The sequence below is a fragment of the Bombina bombina genome, chromosome 3, assembly GCF_027579735.1.
Source record: "Bombina bombina isolate aBomBom1 chromosome 3, aBomBom1.pri, whole genome shotgun sequence".
NCBI classification, from domain to species: domain Eukaryota; kingdom Metazoa; phylum Chordata; class Amphibia; order Anura; family Bombinatoridae; genus Bombina; species Bombina bombina.
The window spans coordinates 385,541,217-385,562,352 of record NC_069501.1 but is presented as its reverse complement, the minus strand read 5'-3'; the positions used below and the strand labels follow the sequence as shown (position 1 = coordinate 385,562,352).

Below are 21,136 nucleotides of genomic sequence, written 5' to 3'. Positions count from 1 at the left end.
TTCCCCTCCCTCTCTCTACCCTTACCCCTATACTCACACACATTTTCAACCTCTCCCTCAGCACCGGTATATTTCCCTTATCTCTGAAACATGCACTGGTCACACCTCTCCTCAAAAAACCTTCTCTTGATCCAACCTCTTCATCCAACTACCGCTTAATTTCCCTACTCCCTCTTGCCTTAAATCTTCTCGAAAAGCACGCCTATCCCATTTCCTTACATTAAATTCCCTCCTTGACCCACCAATCTGGATTTCATCCTCTGTCACTCCACAGAGTCAGCAATCTTTAAGGTTACCAATGACCTACTTACAGCAAAATCAAAAAGGACACTTCTCTCTGCTTATCCTCCTTTAACTGTCCAAACCCTCCAATCCTTCAGCATTTGTGACATTGCTCTCTTGGTTCTCTTCCTACCTGTCAAACCGTACCTTTAGAGTAGCCTTCTCTGGGGCCTCCTCTGCCCCGTCATCACTTTCTGTTGGGGTACCGCAAGGCTCTGTCCTCGGTCCCCTTCTCTTCTCAATCTATACATCATTATTAGGTTCCCTAATAAAGTCCCACGAGTTCCAATATCATTTGTATGCCACCGATACCCAAATCTACTTCTCTGCACCAGACCTATTTTCTTCCTTGCTAACCCATGTCACTAACTGTCTTTCTCACATCTCTTCCTGGTTGTCCTCTCACTACCTCAAGCTAAATCTCTCCAAAACTGAGCTCCTTATTTCCCACCCTTCTTCCAAAATCTCCACCCCCAATCTCTCTATAACTGTCAACAACTTAATCAACTCCCCACATGCCTGATGTCTCGGGGTCACATTTGACTCAGATCTTTCTTTCACTCCTCACATTCAGTCCTTGGCTAAATCCTGCCGCTTCCACCTTAAAAACATCTCTAAAATTAGACATTTCCTTACACAAGACACAACTAAGATTTTAATCCACTCTCTCATCCTTTTCCGCCTTGATTATTGCAACTCTGTCCTCTCTGGTCTCCCTAGCTGCTCCTTTACAATCCATAATGAATGCCTCTGCCAGGCTCATCTTCCTTGCACGTCACTCTTCATCTGCTGCACGTCTCTGCCAATCACTTCACTGGCTTCCTCTTGCCTCCAGGATTAAACACAAAATTCTCACTCTGACATAGAAAGCCCTCAACTGCACTGCTCCCCCTATATCTCAGACTTTGTCTCCAGATACTCTCCCTCCCGTCCCCTTCGCTCAGCTCATGACCTCCTACTCTCCTCCTCTCTTGTTACCTCCTCACACTCCCGTTCACAGGACTTCTCCAGACTGGCTCCCATCTTGTTGAAATTTCTGCCTTGCTCCACAAGAATCTCCCCTAGTTTTGTAAGCTTCAAGCGCTCCCTAAAGACTCTACTGTTCAGGGATGCATACAACCTACACTAAACTTTCTTTATACCAGTTCCTCTCCTCCATTGCTATCCCCTTGAACCCCCTTAGCATGTAAGCCTTAGAGCCATGCTGTTTGTAGATCACCTTATTTAGAGCTGACTACAACAGTGCGACTCTTGGCAGAGCCCTCTACCCGTCTGATGCCTATAGATGTTTCCTTGTATTCCGCCTATATTTATAGCGCTGCGGAATCTGTTGGTGCTCTACAAATAACCGATAATAATAATAATAAAATAAATAACCATTATCGCTTGTGCGCCAATGTTAGCACGCCACTTGTAATTTAGCCCTAAATTAGGCACTACAATGAATTGGTCAAAGAAATTATACCACACTCTATACCAAAAATAAATATAAATGAATAACAAAGCAACATAAAGTTAATACCTCACATTATAATTAGAATAGCATATTTGATTTAAACGCTAGGTCACATGGCCCGCTACATATCATACTGAGGATGTATACAAATTATTATATATTTTTTTATCACACTAGGTGCTTGCTTTGAATTAAAATAAAATGTATGTGTGGTAAATCTAACACCTAGATCACAAGTGTTGCGTTCGTGTTTTAACGCTGGTCATTTCAGCGTTAAAACAGCACCGCAGCAAGTATAGCTGTGCCGCAAGCCTTTTAGCCTGTAACGCAACGTCAGTCCCGCACACGTAAAAATGATGTTTTTTCATGGGACTTCCATAGCGCAGCCATTACGAGTTTTGCGGTGAGGCTAAAAAGCTTGAATTCCAGCCTGCCTATACCGACAAGCTCAGTTTCGCAAATACTATATTAAAGTTATTAACCCCTAATCTGCCGCTCCTGACATTGCCGCCACTAATAAAATTTATTAACCCCCTATTCTGCTGCTCCCCGACATCGTCACCGCTATAATAAAGTTATTAACCTCATAAACCGCCGCCCTCCCGCATCGCAAACACTATTTAAATATTATTAACCCCTAAACTGCCTTCCGCCCACATTGTCCCCACTATACTAAAGTTATTAAGCCCTACACCGCCACCACTATATTAAACCTATTAACCCCTAAACCGCAAGCACTCCACAATGAAATATACTAAATTAAATTATTAACCCCTAAACCGAAAGCCCCCACATCGCAATTAAGTCATTTAAACTAGTAACCCCTAAACCTAACGCCCCCCTAACTTTATATTAAAATTACAATTTTCCTATCTTAAATTAAATTAAAACTTACCTGTCAAATTAAAAAAACTAAGTTTAAACTAACAATTAAAATAATATAAGTATTAAAGTAAAATTAAACTAACTACCAATTAAATTAAACTAAAATACACATTAAAAAATTCTAACACTACTCTAAAAATTACAAACTATCTAATTACAAAAAATAAAAAATACTAAATTACAAAAAATAACAAACACTAAATTACGAAAAAATAATAAACTAAATTATCCAAAATAAAAAAGAATTACACCTTCTCTCCAGCAGTAGTCCAGTGTCATCTCTGAGTACAATAGGTGAAACTTTTGAAGATTACTATTACAATCTGTATAACCTAGAATCTTCTGAATCTACTAAACTACTTTCTACAGATCATATTCGCTGTTACTTACAAGCCCTGAACCTCCCACAATTGGACCAATCAAATTTTTCTGCCCTTACTTCTCCGATCACACTTGAAGAAGTCCGATCAGGCATCAGAGATCTCAAAACAGCAAAATTACCAGGCCCAGGCGGCTTTACTGGTCAATTTTATAAGGCATACATAACTCTGATTTCCCCCATTCTCTGTAGAGTCTTTAATGAAGTCCAAAACAAAGGATGTTTTCGAAGCGAGTACTTAGAGGCTACAATCACTACTATTCTCAAGCCCGGTAAGGATCCTTTGGAGTGGGGGAGTTATCGCCTGATCTCCTTACTCAATATAGACACCAAACTTTACGCCAAGACCATTGCAAATCGCTTAGCTAAAATTATTTCTACTTTGGTTCATCCTGACCAAGTGGGCTTCATCCCTCAAAGGGAGGGTCCAGATGCAACAAGACGTGTCCTTGATATTATGATTGAAGGTGCAGGGGGCAACGCTCCCATGCTTGCCCTGTTGCTGGACACTGAAAAGGCCTTCGACAGGGTGAGATGGGAGTACCTTTGGGAAACATTGCGTGCCTTTAAACTTCCAGAGAGATTTATACTCTCGATTCAGGCCCTTTACACCTACCCGGCAGCCAGGGTTAAGGGTGTTGGATTCCAGTCTAGCCATTTCAATATTACCAATGGGACGAGACAGGGGTGTCCTCTGTCTCTGCTCCTGTTTGCTTTAGCTATCGAGCCCTTGGCTCAAGCTATTAGATTGGACCCAGATATCTCTGGGTTACCCGTCCGGTTGTCTCAACACAAAATTTCCTTGTATGCGGATGATGTCACGCTTTTACTCACTAACCCGTCCAGGTCCCTCCCTGCTGTTTTCAGGATACTCTCTCAGTTCAGTGCCATGAGTCACTATAAACTCAATCTGGCCAAGACAGAAGCTTTACATATTAATGTCTCACCACATGATTTACTATCTCTACAGAGAAAATTCCAGTTCCAATGGTCACCTAGCTCCAATAAGCTGTTAGGTATCCACCTTTGTTCAACCACATCCATGGTTATATCTAAGAATTACATGGACAGACTCCCGGAATGGAGAAAACTTTTAGATTCATGGGACTATCATGAAATTTCATGGACAGGTAGAATCGCTGCCATTAAAATGTCCTTAATTCCCAAGAAAACCTATCTGTTTCGATCGCTTCCGATTAATGTTCCCAGGCCCATCCTTAACAAGTTACAGAGTTTAATCACTAATTATGTCTGGAGGGGTAGAAAACCCAGAACCTCCAGACAAACCTTACAGAGGCCTTGTGATAGGGGAGGGCTAAGCCTACCAAATATCATTCTATACTACCAGGCTGCACTGATGACCCATTTGATGAGCTGGGGTCATTATGAGAACCTGGCTTCTTGGAGAGAGGTTGAACATTCCCTCCTACCACCAGGACTGCATTTGATAGACTTGCCCTGGGTACCGTCACACTGTAGGAAAAACCTTCGCATTACGCACCCAGTGATTCTAGAGACCTTACATTCTTGGGAGCAAACAAGATACTTAACAACAATATCCCCTCATCCTTCTCCAAGACAAACTATAGCTAGTGCCCTCTTTTGTCTCCCCGATTCCCACATCTTAAGCTGGAGAGATCTGGATGCAACCTACATTGCGGATTTATATGACCAGACTAACGAACCATCCCATAATGCATTATGTGACAAACTACGCACTCCAGTGTCTTTGAGATTCGAGACCTTCCGACTTTGCTCAATAGTTAGATCTTGGGGATTCCCTAGGAAAAACCTTAGATCGGTCACGGTGTGGGAGCAGAGATGGTCACAACCCCAGAAACTTAAAGGCACACTCTCCTTCCATTACGAAATTTTACTCAATCCCTCTTCTTAACATAAAATTTCTCAATATATAGCTTGGGAGAAGGAATTGAACTTCACGGCTGATGCTGACTCCTGGTATAGAGAACTAATCTTTACTAAGAAGTTACTACATTGCACGACCCTATGGGAGTTACACTATAAACTGACGGGCCGCTGGCATTTAGTTCCAGCCGCACTACATAAGATATACAGCTCCCACCTTCCCACCTGCTGGAGAGGTTGTGGGCAATTTGGGACCCAGGCCCATATTTGGTGGTTTTGTTCTAAGATTGCTCCAGTCTGGACCCAGATCTTTGATATTCTGCACTCATTAGGTATCACCTCTACGCTAAAACCACAAACTTGTTTACTTCATCTAGACTTTCCGAATTTATCCCCTGCACAAAAATCACTGGCCATTTACACACTTATGGCCACTAAGCTAGAAATTGCGAAAGCCTGGAAGCTCCCTACTCCCCCCTCCATCGCACAGATTTTAGCAACCGTTAACTTTCTCCTAAAAATGGAAGCATACTCTTACTCTATGCAGGATAAATTAGACTTATATTATGAGATTTGGATGCCCTGGTGTGAAAAATACCCCCATTGAAATTTATTGAAATATATCGAAAAGTACTGAAATATTTAGATAGCCACAGCAACTCTGCTCCTCACTTGTTCCTTCCACACTACCCCTCCCCACCACTCCCTCTAACGCCTTCCTAACTCTATACTTTGTCTTTTTTTCTTTTTTTGGTCTTTTTCTTTTCGCTCTAAATAAACTATGAGAGATATTGTCTACAACGTCATAATATGGAAAAAGAGAAAAGCAACATTTTTGTGAAGTTCAGTTGAAGATAAATGAGATTATTATCTATTTATTTCATTCAACTTTTTTTTTTTTATATAGACTACAATAGTGGAAGTCCTTATTTTGAATATTTTGAATACTTTGAATAATCTGAATGGTTTGAATATTTTGAACTTGATGAAAATTACATGAAATCTTCCTCTGTAACATATTTATTATTTTTGTTTGTATCTGGGGAATTAACCTCTCAAAGAATTGTTGCATACTCTTGTTATTTTTGAATTTTCTCAATAAAAAACTTAAAAAAAAAAAAAAAAAAAGAATTACACCTAATCTAATAGCCCTATAAAAATACAAAAGCCCACCCAAAAAAAAAAAAAAACCTAGCCTACAATAAACTACCAATAGCCCTTAAAAGGGCCTTTTGTAAAAAAATACAAAGACCCCCCCAACAGTAAAACCCACCACCCAACCAACTCCCAAAATAAAAAAACCTAACTCTAACAAAAACCTAAGCTACCCATTGCCATAGGATGAGAGCTACTGAAATTCTATTGGCTATATAAATCAGCCAATAGAATTTCAGTAGCTCTCATCCTATTGGCTGATTTGAACAGCCAATAGGATTTCAGTAGCTCTCATCCTATTGACTGATTTGAATTTCGAAAATCAAATCAGCCAATAGGAATGCAAGGGACGCCATTTTGAATCGCGTACCTTGCATTGAAGATTCAGTATACGGTGGCGACCGTATGAAGAGGATGCTCTGTGCCGGATGTTTTCTGGATGGACCTGCTTCACGCTGCTGGGATGAAGATAGAATATGCCGTCTGGATGAAGATGGAGCCGCCGGGATGAAGATCCTTCAATTGGGACTTCAGCAACTGTGAGTGGATCTTAGGGGGTTAGTTTTTTAAACTTTTTTGGGTGTTTTTTCTTTTTCGTTTAGGGTTTGGGCTTTTCGTAAAAGAGCTAAATGCCCTTTTCAGGACAATGCAAAAGAGCTAAATGCCCTTACAAATGCCCTTTTTTTAGATATTTTTTTTTTATTTTGTGGGCTGGAGGGGGTGGGGGGGTTTTTTCAGGTAAAAGAGCTGTTTAACTTAGGGCAATGCCCGACAAAAGACCCTTTTTTAGGGCTTTTGGTAGTTTATTCTAGATTAGTTTTTTTTATTTTGGGGTGTTTTTTTTTTAAATGGGTATAATTATAGGAATAATTTTTATTATTTTTGATAATTCATTTTTTATTTTTTGTAATGTTTTTATTTCGTATTGGGGTGGGTTTTTGTTTTTAGATTAGGGGTTGGGCATTTCATAAAAGAGCTGAATGCCCTTTTAAGGGCAATGCCCATATAAATGCCCTTTTCAGAGCAATGGGTAGATTAGGTTTTACTTTATTTTTATTTTGTGGGTTTGGGGGGGTAGGGGTTTGTATACTGTTAGGGGTATTTGTTTTGTTTTGTAGTAAAAGAGCTGTTAACTTCAGGGCTATGCCCTACAAAAGGCCCTTTTAAGGGCCCTTGGTAGTTTATTATAGATAAGGCTTTTTTATTTTGGGGTGTTTTTTTTTTTTAAACAGGGTATTAGAAAAGGAATAATTTTTTTTGTTTCGGATAATTTCGTTTCGGCTAGATTACAAATTTTGCGGTAAAAGATGCTCGGTACTAACTTGCAAGTTATTGTCACCGTTCACCTCCCTACAGCGCTGGTATTACAGGTTTGCAAAAACCCGGCGTTAGCAGGCAATATTGCAGCGTAAAGCAAAATTGAGCTCCATACCGCACTCCAATACCAGCACTGCGGTGAGCTGGTTTTACATGTTCATGCAAGATTTCCCCATAGACATCAATGGGGAAAGCCGGCTGAAAAAAAGCCTAACACCTGCAATAAAGCAGCGTAAAGCTCCGTAACGCAGCCCCATTGATTCCTTTGGGAAAACTAAATTTATGTGTACACCTAACACCCTAACATGAACCCCGAGTCTAAACACCCTTAATCTGCTGCCCCCGACATCGCCGACACCTATATTACACGTATTAACCCCTAATCTGCCGCCACCGGCATTGCCGTCACTATACTAAAGTTATTAACCCCTAACCGTAACCCTAAGTCTAACCCTAATACCCACTAACTTTAATGTAATTAAAATAAATCTAAATAAAACCTACTATTAATAACTAAATAATTCCTATTTAAAACTAAATACTTACCTGTAAAATAAACCCTAAGCTAGCTACAATATAACTAATAGTTACATTGTATCTAGCTTAGGTTTTATTTTTATTTCACAGGTAAGTTTGTATTTATTTTAACTAGGTAGACTAGTTAGTAAATACTTATTAACTATTTACTAACTACCTAGCTAAAATAAATACAAATTTACCTGTAAAATAAAACCTAACCTGAGTTAAACTAAAACCTAACCTTACACTACAATTAAATAAATTACATTAATTAAATACAATTAACTACATTACAAACCCTAAATTACACAAAATAAAAAATAAATTATCAATTATTTAAACTAATTACACCTAATCTAATAGCCCTATCAAAATAAAAAGCCCCCCCAAAAAAAAAAAAAAAAACCCTAGCCTAAACTAAACTGCCAATAGCCCTTAAAAGGGCCTTTTGTAGGGCATTGCCCCAAAGAAATCAGCTCTTTTACATGTAAACAAAATACAAACAACCCCCCAACAGTAAAACCGACCACCTACATAACCAAACCCCTAAAATAAAATCCTAACTAAAAAAACCTAAGCTCCCCATTGCCCTGAAAAGGGCATTTATATGGGCATTGCCCTTAAAAGGACATTTAGCTCTTTTTCTGAACAAACCCTAAGCTAAAAATAAAACCCACCCAATAAACCCTTAAAAAAACACTAACCCCCGAAGATCCACTTACAGATTTTGAAGACCCGACATCCATCCTCAATGAAGCCAGGAGAAGTCTTCATCCAAGTGGCAAGAAGTCCTCAACGAAGCCGGGAGAAGTCTTCATCCAAGCGGTAAGAAGTGGTCCTCCAGACAGGCAGAAGTCTTCATCCAGATGGCATCTTCTATCTTCATCCATCCAGCGAGGAGCGGCTCCATCTTCAAGACATCCGGTGCGGAGCATCCTCTTCTTTCCACGGCTCTTCTCGAATGAAGGTTCCTTTAAGTGATGTCATCCAAGATGGCGTCCCTTGAATTCCGATTGGCTGATAGAATTCTAACAGCCAATCGGAATTAAAGGTGAAACAATCCTATTGGCTGATGCAATCAGCCAATAGGATTGAGCTTCAATCCTATTGGCTGATCCAATCAGCCAATAGGATTGAGCTCGCATTCTATTGGCTGTTCCAATTAGCCAATAGAATGCAAGCTCATCAGCCAATAGGATATTTTCCCCTTTAATTCCGATTGGCTGATAGAATTAAATCAGCGAATCAGAATTCAAGGGACACCATCTTGGATGACGTCTCTTAAAGGAACCTTCATTTGAGAAGAGCTGTCGTAAGAAGAGGATGCTCCATGCCGGATGTCTTGAAGATGGACCCGCTCCGCGCCAGATGGATGAAGATAGATGATGCCGTCTGGATGAAGACTAAGGCCCGCTTGGATGAAGACTTCTGCCGCTTCGTAGAGGATGGATGTTGGGTCTTCAAAAACTGTAAGTGGATCTTTGGGGGTTAGAGTTAGGTTTTTTAATAAGGGTTTATTGGGTGGGTTTTATTTTTATATTAGGGTTTGGGCGGAAAAAGAGCTAAATGCCCTTTTAAGGGCAATGCCCATACAAATGCCCTTTTCAGGACAATGGGGAGCTTAGGTTTTTTAGTTAGGATTTTATTTGGGGGGTTGGTTGTGTGGGTGGTGGGTTTTACTGTTGGGGGTTGTTTGTATTTTTTTTACAGGTAAAAGAGCTGATTTCTTTGGGGCAATGCCCCGCAAAAGGCCCTTTTAAGGGCCATTGGTAGTTTATTGTAGGCTAGGTTTTTTTTATTTTGGGGGGCTTTTTTATTTTGATAGGGTTATTAGAATAGGTGTAATTAGTTTAAATATCTGATCATTTATTTTTTATTTTGTGTAATTTAGTGTTTGTTTTTTTGTAATTTAGTTAATTGGATTTAATTAATGTAATTTAGTTAATTGTAGTATAAGGTTAGATGTTAGTGTAACTCAGGTTAGGTTTTATTTTACAGGTAAATTTGTATTTATTTTAGCTAGGTAGCTAGTAAATAGTTAATAACTATTTACTAACTAGTCTACCTAGTTAGAAATAAAAAAAAACCTAAGATAGATACATTGTAACTATTAGTTATATTGTAGCTAGCGTAGGGTTTATTTTACAGGTAAGTATTTAGTTTTAAATAGGAATTATTTAGTTAATGATAGGAATTTTTTATTAGATTTATTTTAATTATATTAAATTTAGTTGGTGTTATGGTTAGACTTAAGGTTAGGTTTAGGGGTTTATAACTTTAGTATAGTGGCGGCGAAGTTGGGGGCGGCAGACTAGGGGTTAATAACAGTAATGTAGGTTGCGGCAATGTTAGGGACAGCAGATTAGGAGGTTAATAATATTTAACTAGTGTTTATGATGCGAGAGGGTGGTAGTTTAGGGGTTAATATGTTTATTATAGTGGCGGCGATGTCCGGAGAGGCAGATTAGGGGTTAATAATTTTATTTAAGTGTTTGTGATGTGGGAGGGCCTCGGTTTAGGGGTTAATAGGGAGTTTATGGGTGTTAGTGTACTTTTTAGCACTTTAGTTATGAGTTTTATGCTACAGCTTTGTAGCGCAAAACACATAACTACTGACTTTTAAGTTTACGGTATGGATCTTAACGGTATAGGCTGTACCGCTCACTTTTGGCCGGACAGTCAAACTCGTAATACCGGCCCTATGGAAGTCCCATTGAAAAATAACTTTTTGAAAGCTGCGGTAGTTACGCTGCATTACGGCCAAAAAAGTGTGCGGTACAGAAATACCTGCAAGACTCGTAATACCAGCGGTAGTGAAAAAGAGCCTAAACACTGCTTTTTCACCCATACCGCAAAACTCGTAATCTAGCCATTTGTTATTTTTTGTAATGGTAGGTTTTTTTATTTTTTGAAATTTTAGTGTTTTTTATTTGTTGTAATGTTAGGTTGTAGAGTAAGGCAGCTTAGGTTTTATTTCACAGGTAAGTTTGTATTTATTTTAACTAGGTAGTTAGTAAATAGTTAATAACTATTTACTAACTAGTCTACCTAGTTAAAATAAATACAAACTTACCTGTGAAATAAAAATAAAACCTAAAATAGCTACAATATAACTATTAGTTATATTGTAGCTAGCTTAGGTTTTATTTCACAGGTAAGTATGTATTTAGTTTTAAATAGGTTTTATTTAGTTAATAATTGTAACTTTATTTAGCTCTCTTTTAATTATGTTAAAGTTAGGGGTTGTTAGGTTGAGGGTGAGGGTTAGGGGTTAATATAGTTTAATTTAGGTTGTTGCGATTTGGGGGTCTGGCGGTTTAGGGGGTAATAGGTTTATTTAGTGGTAGTGATGTGGGAGGCCAGAGGTTTAGGGGTTAATAACTTTATTTAGTGGCGGCGATGTCGGGGAGCAGCGGAATAGGGGTTAATAGATTTATTTAGGTGGCGGCGATGTGGGGAGCGGCAGATTAGGGGTTAATAACATTAAGGAGGTGCCAGCAATGTCGGGGGCAGCAGATTAGGGGTGTTTAGACTCAGGGTTTATGTTAGGGTGTTAGGTTTAAACGTATCTTTTCCCCCCCTTAGAAATCAATGGGGCTGCGTTACGGAGCTTTTCATTCCGCAAACGCAGGTGTTAGGTTTTTTTCTAACCCGCTCTTTCCATTGATGTCTATGGGGAAAGCGTGCACAAGCACGTCAAAACAGCGCTTGTATTTTGTGTGGTATGGAGCTCAACACAGCCATATCGCACGCACGCACAAGCCGGCTGTTTCAAAACTTGTAATGGCTGCACTATAGAGGGTTAAATAACGTAACTTTTGTTGCATTCGTTAAATTCCCTATAGCGCGCATAACTCGTAATCTACCTGTATATGAATATTGTATTATGGAAATATTTTTTGGCACTCCCATGATGGACATTTGTAAATGTAATACTAAAATGGATGGAGTGAAGTGTATTACATTAACTAGAAACTTTACCTCAGTTGACAGTTCTTAGTCATAATTTAAATCATCATTTTAAGGGGTCTTTTTTTTATTACAGAACTGTCCTAAAATGAATTACGAGAAAATGTCAAGAGTCTTACAACAGTACTCCAACATAAATCTTCTAAAGAAAGAACCTGGGCAGAAGGTATTATTTAGGTAATCTTAAAGCTTTATCCCACATTATTTCAAAAACATTTAAGAAATCTGTGTTCTTTGATATCAGAAGGGATTGAGATTTCTCTATCTAAATTATAAAAAGTGCAATCCCACTCTTTAAACATGTTGTCACTTTTGGTATACAGAGGGCTTAAAGGGACAGTCTACACCTTAGTCATCTTAAAGTCTTACTTTAGATTAAGCTACAAATAGCCTCATGCATCCCTTTCTATATAATGCAGCAGGAACATAAAAAAAAGTTATTTTAAAATGAATATTGTTTCTGGCCACTTTAAAATGTCTACCAAGCTCCGCCCACTGCTGACATCTAAATCTGGGCTGCATTAAAGGCTCACACATTACAAAAGACTCACTAGTTGGATTCAACAGACTGTCAATGCTATTCAGCAGAGAGCCTAGATGCAGCCCAGATTGGGATGTCATCAGTGGGGGGAGTTTGGCAGTCATTTCAAAGTAGCCAGAAACAATATTAATTTGGAAATAACTTTTTACTGTTCCTGCTACATAATATAGAAAGGGGTGAAGGAGGCCGTTTGCAGCATAATATAAGGTAAGACTTTAAGATGATTAAAGTGTAGACTGTCCCTTTAATTTTGACTCACATGTTTACCAAAGAGCTGTCATGGAATGTTATGGAAAAGATTTTAGACCTACACAAGGCTGGAATTGGCTACAAGACCATCGCCAAGCAGCTTGGTGAGAAGGGGACAACAGTTAGTGCAATTATTCGCTAAAGGAAGAAACACAAACTAACTGTCAATCTCCCTTGGTCTGGGGCCCCATGCAAGATCTCACCTTGTGGAGTTTCAATGATCATGAGAATGGTGAGGAATCAGCCCAAAACTAACTACATAGGAGGATCTTGTCAATGATCTCAAGGCAGCTGGGAACATAGTCACCAAGAAAACAATTGGTAACACACAACGCCATGAAGGACTGAAATCCCGCAAGGTCCCCCTGCTCAAGAAAGCACATGTACAGGCCCGTCTGAAGTTTGCCAATGAGCATCTGAATGATTCAGAGGAGAATTGGGGGAAAGTTCTGTGGTCAGATCAGACAAAAACCGAGCTCTTTGGCATCAACTCAACTCGCCGTGTTTGGAGGAGGAGGAATGCTGCCTATGACCCCAAGAATACCATCCCCACCGTCAAACATGAAGGTGGAAACATTATGCTTTGGGGGTGTTTTTCTGCTAAGGTGACAGGACAACTTCACTGTATTAAAGGGACGATGGGCAGGGCCATGTACCGTCAAATCTTGGGTGAGAACCTCCTTCCCTCAACCAGGGCATTCAAAATGGGTCGTGGATGGGTATTCCAGCATGACAATGACCCAAAACACACGGCCAAGGCAACAAAGGAGTGGCTCAAGAAGAAGCACATTAAGGTCCTGGAGTGGCCTAGCCAGTCTCCAAACCTTAATCCCATAGAAAATCTGTGGAGGGAGCTTAAGGTTCGAGTTGCCAAACGTCAGACTCGAAACCTCAATGAGTTGGAGAGGATCTGCAAAGAGGAATAGGATAAAATCCCTCCTGAGATGTGTGCAAACCTGGTAGCAAACTAGAAGAAACGTCTGACCTCTCTGTGATTGCCAACAAGGGTTTTGCCACCAAGTACTAAGTCATGTTTTGCAAAGGGGTCAAATACTTATTTCACTCATTAAAATGCAAATCAATTGATAACTTTTTTTGAAATGTGTTTTCTGGATTTTTGTTGTTATTCTGTCTCTCACTGTTAAAATAAACCTACCATTAAAATTAGACTGATCATTTCTATGTCAGTGGGCAAACATACAAAATCAGCAGGGGATCAAATATTTTTTCCCCTCACTGTATAATGATCTCTTCCACCTTACATGCAGATGCTGCAAAGAAGACAGGATTTTATAACCTCTTCACACTAGTATCTAGTATTGCAAGAATTCAGGGCACCTACTTTTTGCCTAGGAAGCATTTTTGTAAATATACATGAGAGTTTTCTCTAAATGGACCCTTGTATAGTTCTAGGAGCATGCTAAGCCCTCCAAAAGCCATAATTATGCTTTACTCATTATAACGAGAAATTTAATAGCGGGAAAAGTATAAATACGTTTCTGGAGGTTATGATGATCCCAGCCCACAAAACAGTACAACCTTCCTACCATAATATTTGCAGTGTGGCAACTTTTATGAACTCTGGCAAATATTGAGCCTTCTATATACCAAAAGTGACTCACATCAACATAACTATATCACTTCCAGTTTTGTGCAGACTCATTTTTATTTCATATTTAATTTGTTCTCTTGTTTTTCACACCTCTGTTCATCTGAAGTATAAAACTGTGTTGCACAAGAAACCTTGCTCTTTTCATAAGCACATGTAACATTGGGGATCTGGCCTCTTAAATCCTAGTAAAGCTTTTTGTACTCAAGCCATCAAAGCTGTGATGTATAATTTCAAATAAATTTAAGTCCAAAAATCATAAGAAAAGTGATTTCTAAAGAATCTGACAACAAATGTACTTTATAATTGTCCCAAAGTGTGATTTGGTTGGGGATATAGTGACACAAATGTATTAACTTACAATAAGCAGGTTATAGTTGGGCTTTTAAATGTATTACAATTGCTTTGAATTTGAAATGTAAGCAAAAAAATATATTAAAAAAATAACAAAAGCTAGAGATGAGATGAACTTGACAATTTTGATGGATTGAAATGGGCTTTTTAAGAAATAACAAAATGACTTTCTGTGTATTATTTGAATTCTTTGTTTAGATGTAGCATAAAAGACATAATATTAAATTAAATAATATAATTATACATTGTATGCAAAATATAATAGCCAGTATATATGATCAAACATTTTTGTTTTTAATGTTTCTCCATATAACTTTGTTTAGTTATTTATGAGTTTGCCTATCTGAGCTTCATAAATTATTAGATTTTGGGAAACTGTATTAGATTTTGATTGAAAAGTGATAGAAAATTATATGGGCAAATATTCCAAATCCCTAATAAATTCCTTATGCTCTTATTTTAGGTTTCTCAAAGCACCAGAAGAATTTCTAAAATCAAAATCAGAAAATCTTTCACAAACCAAATGTGGACACCTTGATTCTAATTTAAAAAAGTTTGAGCAGCCACATATACTTCTCAATTAAGAAGCTCTCTTTCTATGAATAACATTATCAAAGTAAAAAGAAATTTTGTGTTGATAAAACTATTGGACGTGTGACCTATGTTCTATTTCAAAAGAACATTTTTTTTAAGAGATAAAGCGTTTTTTCCCTATGTGTTTAATTCCTGAAAAGAGGTTAAAAATTAAAAGATGGATTTTGGCGCCACTCCTAATTAGGATACAGCTACAAATTAAAAGAAGACATACACATCTACTCATCTGGAGTAGAATGGGGGTATGGCAGGGATACAACCATGACAATCTTTTTAGTCCTTTTGAATGAGTTAAACACATAATAAAAGAAGTTTAGTTGAAAACAAATTAAGGGCCAGATTACAAGTGTAGCGTTAATTAAAGCTCCTGCTCAAGCGTTAACTGCGCTAGAGGTTCGGCTTTTTACACTTGATGGGTTCTGTTCGTATTATGAGTTGAAAGTAAACTGTTTTCCCTCATGCGCTAACGCAACGAGCACAAAAAGCCGAACTTAAAATATTGCGTGCACTCTCACGCATTCCACTATAGAAGTCAATGAAGAAAAAAAGTGGGGGGAAAAACACCCATCTCGCGCGCAAACCCCGATTGCATATTCTCATGTGTGCTAATGACATGAAAATATGAATATTTCACATTCCTATGTTCTGCACATAGAACAATATGTTCTATTTATTTATAAATAAATATTTCTATACATATTTGATGTTTTTTTGGTACAATATTCATCTATACATATTATTTATTTATATATATATATATATATATATATATATATATATATATATATATATATATATATATATATATATAATTAAAGGTAAAGGTATATATATGTATATATATATATATTGAAATATCTATTTATAAATACATAGAACATATTCTGCTATGTGCAGAACGTTGGAATATTAAATATTTTCAGTAAATATACACTATAACACTTTATTAAAGATGAATATTGCATAAATATGATTTATATGTTTTTATCTACTTAATTGCAAAACGCTCCAATGCACTATCTATCTATCTATCTATCTATCTATCTATCTATCTATCTATCTATCTATATATGTATATATGTATATATTTATATATATATATATATATATATATATATATATATATATATATATATATATATATATATATATATATATATATATATATATATATATAACAATAGCAATTGATCCCACTGGGGGAAAAAATACGCTGCACTCACCGGTCTTCAAAACAGGTTAAAGTTTTTAATATTTCCTCACATCAAATATCAGCAAAGGAAGGTCATCCCAAATGTTTCGGCCCCAACAGGTACCTTTTTCAATGGGTAGAAACAAATCCTGTGTCCTAATAGCCTCTATTGAACCCACACACCCACTCACCTATTTAAGTCCCTCAGTGCAAACGAGACTTCCGGTGCTAGCGAGGTGCCACCCACAACACGCGTCATCGTTTCTCCATCAGAGTACAAGAGCATGGCTAATTTACATAGCCGCACCTACCAGTGACGATAGTAACTATACGTCACACTCACAACAAAGCGATCATGTTCGGCTTCACCCCGGCAGCACCAAGAAGTCCCTTTTAACTACTTATCTTCTATATCATGTTTTAAATGTAAGTAGTTAAAAGGGACTTCCTGGTGCTGCCGGGGTGAAGCCGAACACGATCGCTGTGTTGTGAGTGTGATGTATATTTACTATCGTCACTGGTAGGCGCGGCTATGTAAATTAGCCACTGATGGAGAAACGATGACGCGTGTTGTGGGTAGGGATGGGCGAATGTTTCTAAAAATTCGAAATTTAAAACGAATTTTTATACATTCGTTCATTCGAATTGAATTTCGAATGTTTATATAACATTATAACATTCTATTTTTGAAATTTCGTTTTCAAATTTTTCAATAAAATTCAAAAATATTTGTTCGAATAATAGAATGTTTAGCTATGTATTCATTCAATTTCGAAATGTAATATTCGAATGTGACATTCGAATTCGAATGTGACATTCAAATTTGAAATAGTATTTCTAGTCTACAACTGTGTTTAATAAATGTAATATTCGAATTCGAATGCTACATTCGAATTCGAATGTCACATTCGAATTTGAAATAGTATTTCTAGTCTAATACTGTGTTTTAAATGTGATATTCGATTCGAATGTGATATTTGATTCGAATGTGACATTAGAAATAGTGTTTCTAGTCTACAATTGTGTTTTATAAATGTAATATTCGAATTCGAATGTGATATTCGAATGTAACATTCGAATTCGAATGTGACATTCGAAAACTGTAAATGACATTCGAAAATCGAATTTTTAAGAATATTCGTTCTTATCAACATTCTATTATGTAAATCGAATTTCTACAATAACATTTGTTCTAACATTCGAATTCGGATATAAACACATTCGCCCATCCCTAGTTGTGAGTGGCACCTTGCTAGCACCGGAAGTCTCGTTTGCACCGAGGGACTTAAATAGGTGAGTGGGTGTGTGGGTTCAATAGAGGCTATTAGGACACAGGATTTATTTCTACCCATTGAAAAAGGTACCTTTTGGTACCGAAACGTTTGGGATGACCTTCCTTTGCTGATATTTGATGTGAGGAAATATTAAAAACTTGAACCTGTTTTGAAGACTGGTGAGTGCAGCGTATTTTTCCCCCAGTGGGATCAATTGCTACTGCTGTATACATTTCATGCAGCACCCCGGCGGATGTGGCTTGAGTAACAGTGAGTGCACCTAACCTGGATGTTTGTTATATGTATATATATATATGTGTGTGTATTTATGTGTTTAGATATGTATATATGCCTGTAAATACATATATATACAAATAAATACATATGTACACATATAAATATATATATATGTTACGGGTAAAGTAAGAAATCTGGGTAATCCTAGGATTACCCGGGTAAAACGGACATAACCCAAGCAGCTGTGGGTTAAGACCAATGTACTATAATTCCCCCATTTACACTATTTTTATTGCCTCCGCCTGGGGGTTCAAGGAAGTTGCTCCACCGACCCTCTGGCATCCACCCCAAAAGAACCTTGGGGAATGAGGTTTACAAGGGGGGCCCCCTGGTGGAGAAAAAAATGATAGTGAAGATGGGGGAATTACAGTGAACGATATATTCAGTATCTTTGATGCGATGACTCTGCACTCTGAGGCGATTTATGATCATACATCAGGCGTTACCCACAGCCGCTTGGGTAATATCTGTTTTACCCAGGTACATATACATTTTTAAACATGTATATGTATGTATATCAATGTTAAAGCCCTTTGCAGTCCTTTTTTTCTGAGATCTCATATCTTTGAGCCTTTAAAACTTTTATGTGTAATATTTTTTGTGAATAATTTTTATTAGATTGTGTTATTAAGAGTGTAAGTGTACTTTCTAATGTATTTTTTATGTTTTGTGACACTTTTGTGACAGTTAACCAAAGCTCTGAGTACATGATAATCATTCTAAATTGTGATTGCACTCAAGCGATTGCATTTACTTTCAAATCGTAATACCAGTGGTAAACCCAGCGGGTGCAAACACCCACCATAACTAGATTATGAGTGGAGCATTATTTATCACTCCAGAGCATTTTATTTCTTTCCTAAGATATGGTGAGTCCACGTAATCATCAATTACTGTTGGGAATATCACTCCTGGCCAGCAGGAGGAGGCAAAGAGCACCACAGCAAAACTGTTATATGTCACTTCCCTTCCCTCAATCCCCAGTCATTCTCTTTGCCTCTGTTCATGGAGGAGGTGAAGTTTTTGGTGTCTGAAGAACAACTGAATTTTCTACAAGCAAGTGTTTGGGTCTAGCTGTATTCCATGTCAATCTCTTCAGTAAGGGTTGTGGTAGTTTTCAAGCAGTTAGGAACTTGTAAGGTGGGCCTTACTATGTTTTTCCTAACATTCTGCTGCCCTGGTATAGAAAGTCAGAGTAGGTGACTTTGTCCTTTCTTTTCCTCAGAGCTCCGTGAGGAACTGTGTCCTTGCATACCTAGTGAGCTGTCTACATGCCGGACAGCAGATGTAGCAGGTAAGTGCCTTTTTCTTCCAGGTGGGGAGATTATGCATTTTAAGAATGTGATCCTGCATAACTGAAAATATTAAGGGACAAGATAATCCTTAGTGAGGGATTGAATTGGGCACTGCACTTTGTGACTGAGATTGTTTAATTTCTTCAGGTAAAGGGGTTAATTTTTTTCAACTCTTTGATATTTCATGTAAAAAGTCTGGTTGTTACAATGAGTGTGTTCACTTTGTTTAGGGTCTGGTTAGGCTCTTTAGTAATAAAGCATTCCCTTTATGTTTTCTAAGCCAATGCTGTTAATTTGGCTTCTAAATAGTGTACTCGCTATTTCTTTCATGTAATTAGCAAGAGTCCATGAGCTAGTGACGTATGGGATATACATTCCTACCAGGAGGGGCAAAGTTTCCCAAACCTCAAAATGCCTATAAATACACCCCTCACCACACCCACAAATCAGTTTTACAAACTTTGCCTCCTATGGAGGTGGTGAAGTAAGTTTGTGCTAGATTCTACGTTGATATGCTCTCCGCAGCAGGTTGGAGCCCGGTTTTCCTCTCAGCGTGCAGTGAATGTCAGAGGGATGTGAAGAGAGTATTGCCTATTTGAATTCAATGATCTCCTTCTACGGGGTCTATTTCATAGGTTCTCTGTTATCGGTCGTAGAGATTCATCTCTTACCTCCCTTTTCAGATCGACGATATACTCTTATATATACCATTATCTCTACTGATTCTCGTTTCAGTACTGGTTTGGCTTTCTACTACATGTAGATGAGTGTCCTGGGGTAAGTAAGTCTTATTTTCTGTGACACTCTAAGCTATGGTTGGGCACTTTTGTATAAGTTCTAAATATGTTCTAAAATGTATTCAAACATTTATTTGCCTTGACTCAGGATGTTCAACGTTCCTTATTTCAGACAGTCAGTTTCATATTTGGGATAATGCATTTGATTAAATCAATTTTTTTTTTTTTTTTCTTACCTTAAAATTTGACTTTTTTTCCTGTGGGCTGTTAGGCTCGCGGGGGCTGAAAATGCTTCATTTTATTGCGTCATTCTTGGCGCAGACTTTTTTGGCGCAAAAAGTTTTTTCTATTTCCGGCGTCATACGTGTCGCCGGAAGTTGCGTCATTTTTTGACTTTTTTTGCGCCAAAAGTGTCGGCGTTCCGGATGTGGCGTCATTTTTGGCGCCAAAAGCATTTAGGCACCAAATAATGTGGGCGTCTTTTTTGGCGCTAAAAAATATGGGCGTCACTTTTGTCTCCACATTATTTAAGTCTCATTATTTATTGCTTCTGGTTGCTAGAAGCTTGTTCACTGGCATTTTTTCCTATTCCTGAAACTGTCATTTAAGGAATTTGATCAATTTTGCTTTATATGTTGTTTTTTCTATTACATATTGCAAGATGTCCCAGATTGACACTGAGTCAGAAGATACTTCTGGAAAAACGCTGCCTGGTGCTGGATCTACCAAAGTTAAGTGTATCTGTTGTAAACTTGTGGTATCTGTTCCTCCAGCTGTTGTTTGTAATGAATGTCATGACAAACTTGTTAATGCAGATAATATTTCCTTTAGTAATGTTACATTACCTGTTGTGGTTCCATCAACATCTAATGCTCAGAGTGTTCCTGTTAACATAAGAGATTTTGTTTCTAAATCTATTAAGAAGGCTATGTCTGTTATTCCCCCTTCTAGTAAACGTAAAAGGTCTTTTAAAACTTCTCATTTTTCAGATGAATTTTTAAATGAACATCATCATTCTGATTCTGATAGTGGTTCCTCTGGTTCAGAGGTTTCTGTCTCAGAGGTTGATGCTGATAAATCTTCATATTTATTCAAAATGGAATTTATTCGTTCTTTACTTAAAGAGGTCTTAATTGCATTAGAAATAGAGGATTCTGGTCCTCTTG

General features: G+C 37.8%; 1 protein-coding gene across 1 annotated transcript in view; it reads left to right on the top strand.

Annotated features, from left to right (window-relative positions):
• LOC128651640 (transcription factor ETV7) overlaps nt 1-15,295 on the top strand; it is a 115,303-nt gene extending 100,008 nt beyond the window's left edge. The window contains exons 7-8 of the mRNA XM_053704642.1: nt 11,905-12,005; nt 15,045-15,295. Coding sequence (XP_053560617.1) covers nt 11,905-12,005; nt 15,045-15,165 — 222 coding nt within the window. The 3' untranslated portion in view covers nt 15,166-15,295. The remainder of the gene's footprint in view (nt 1-11,904; nt 12,006-15,044) is intronic.
• The last annotated feature ends 5,841 nt before the right edge of the window (nt 15,296-21,136 follow it).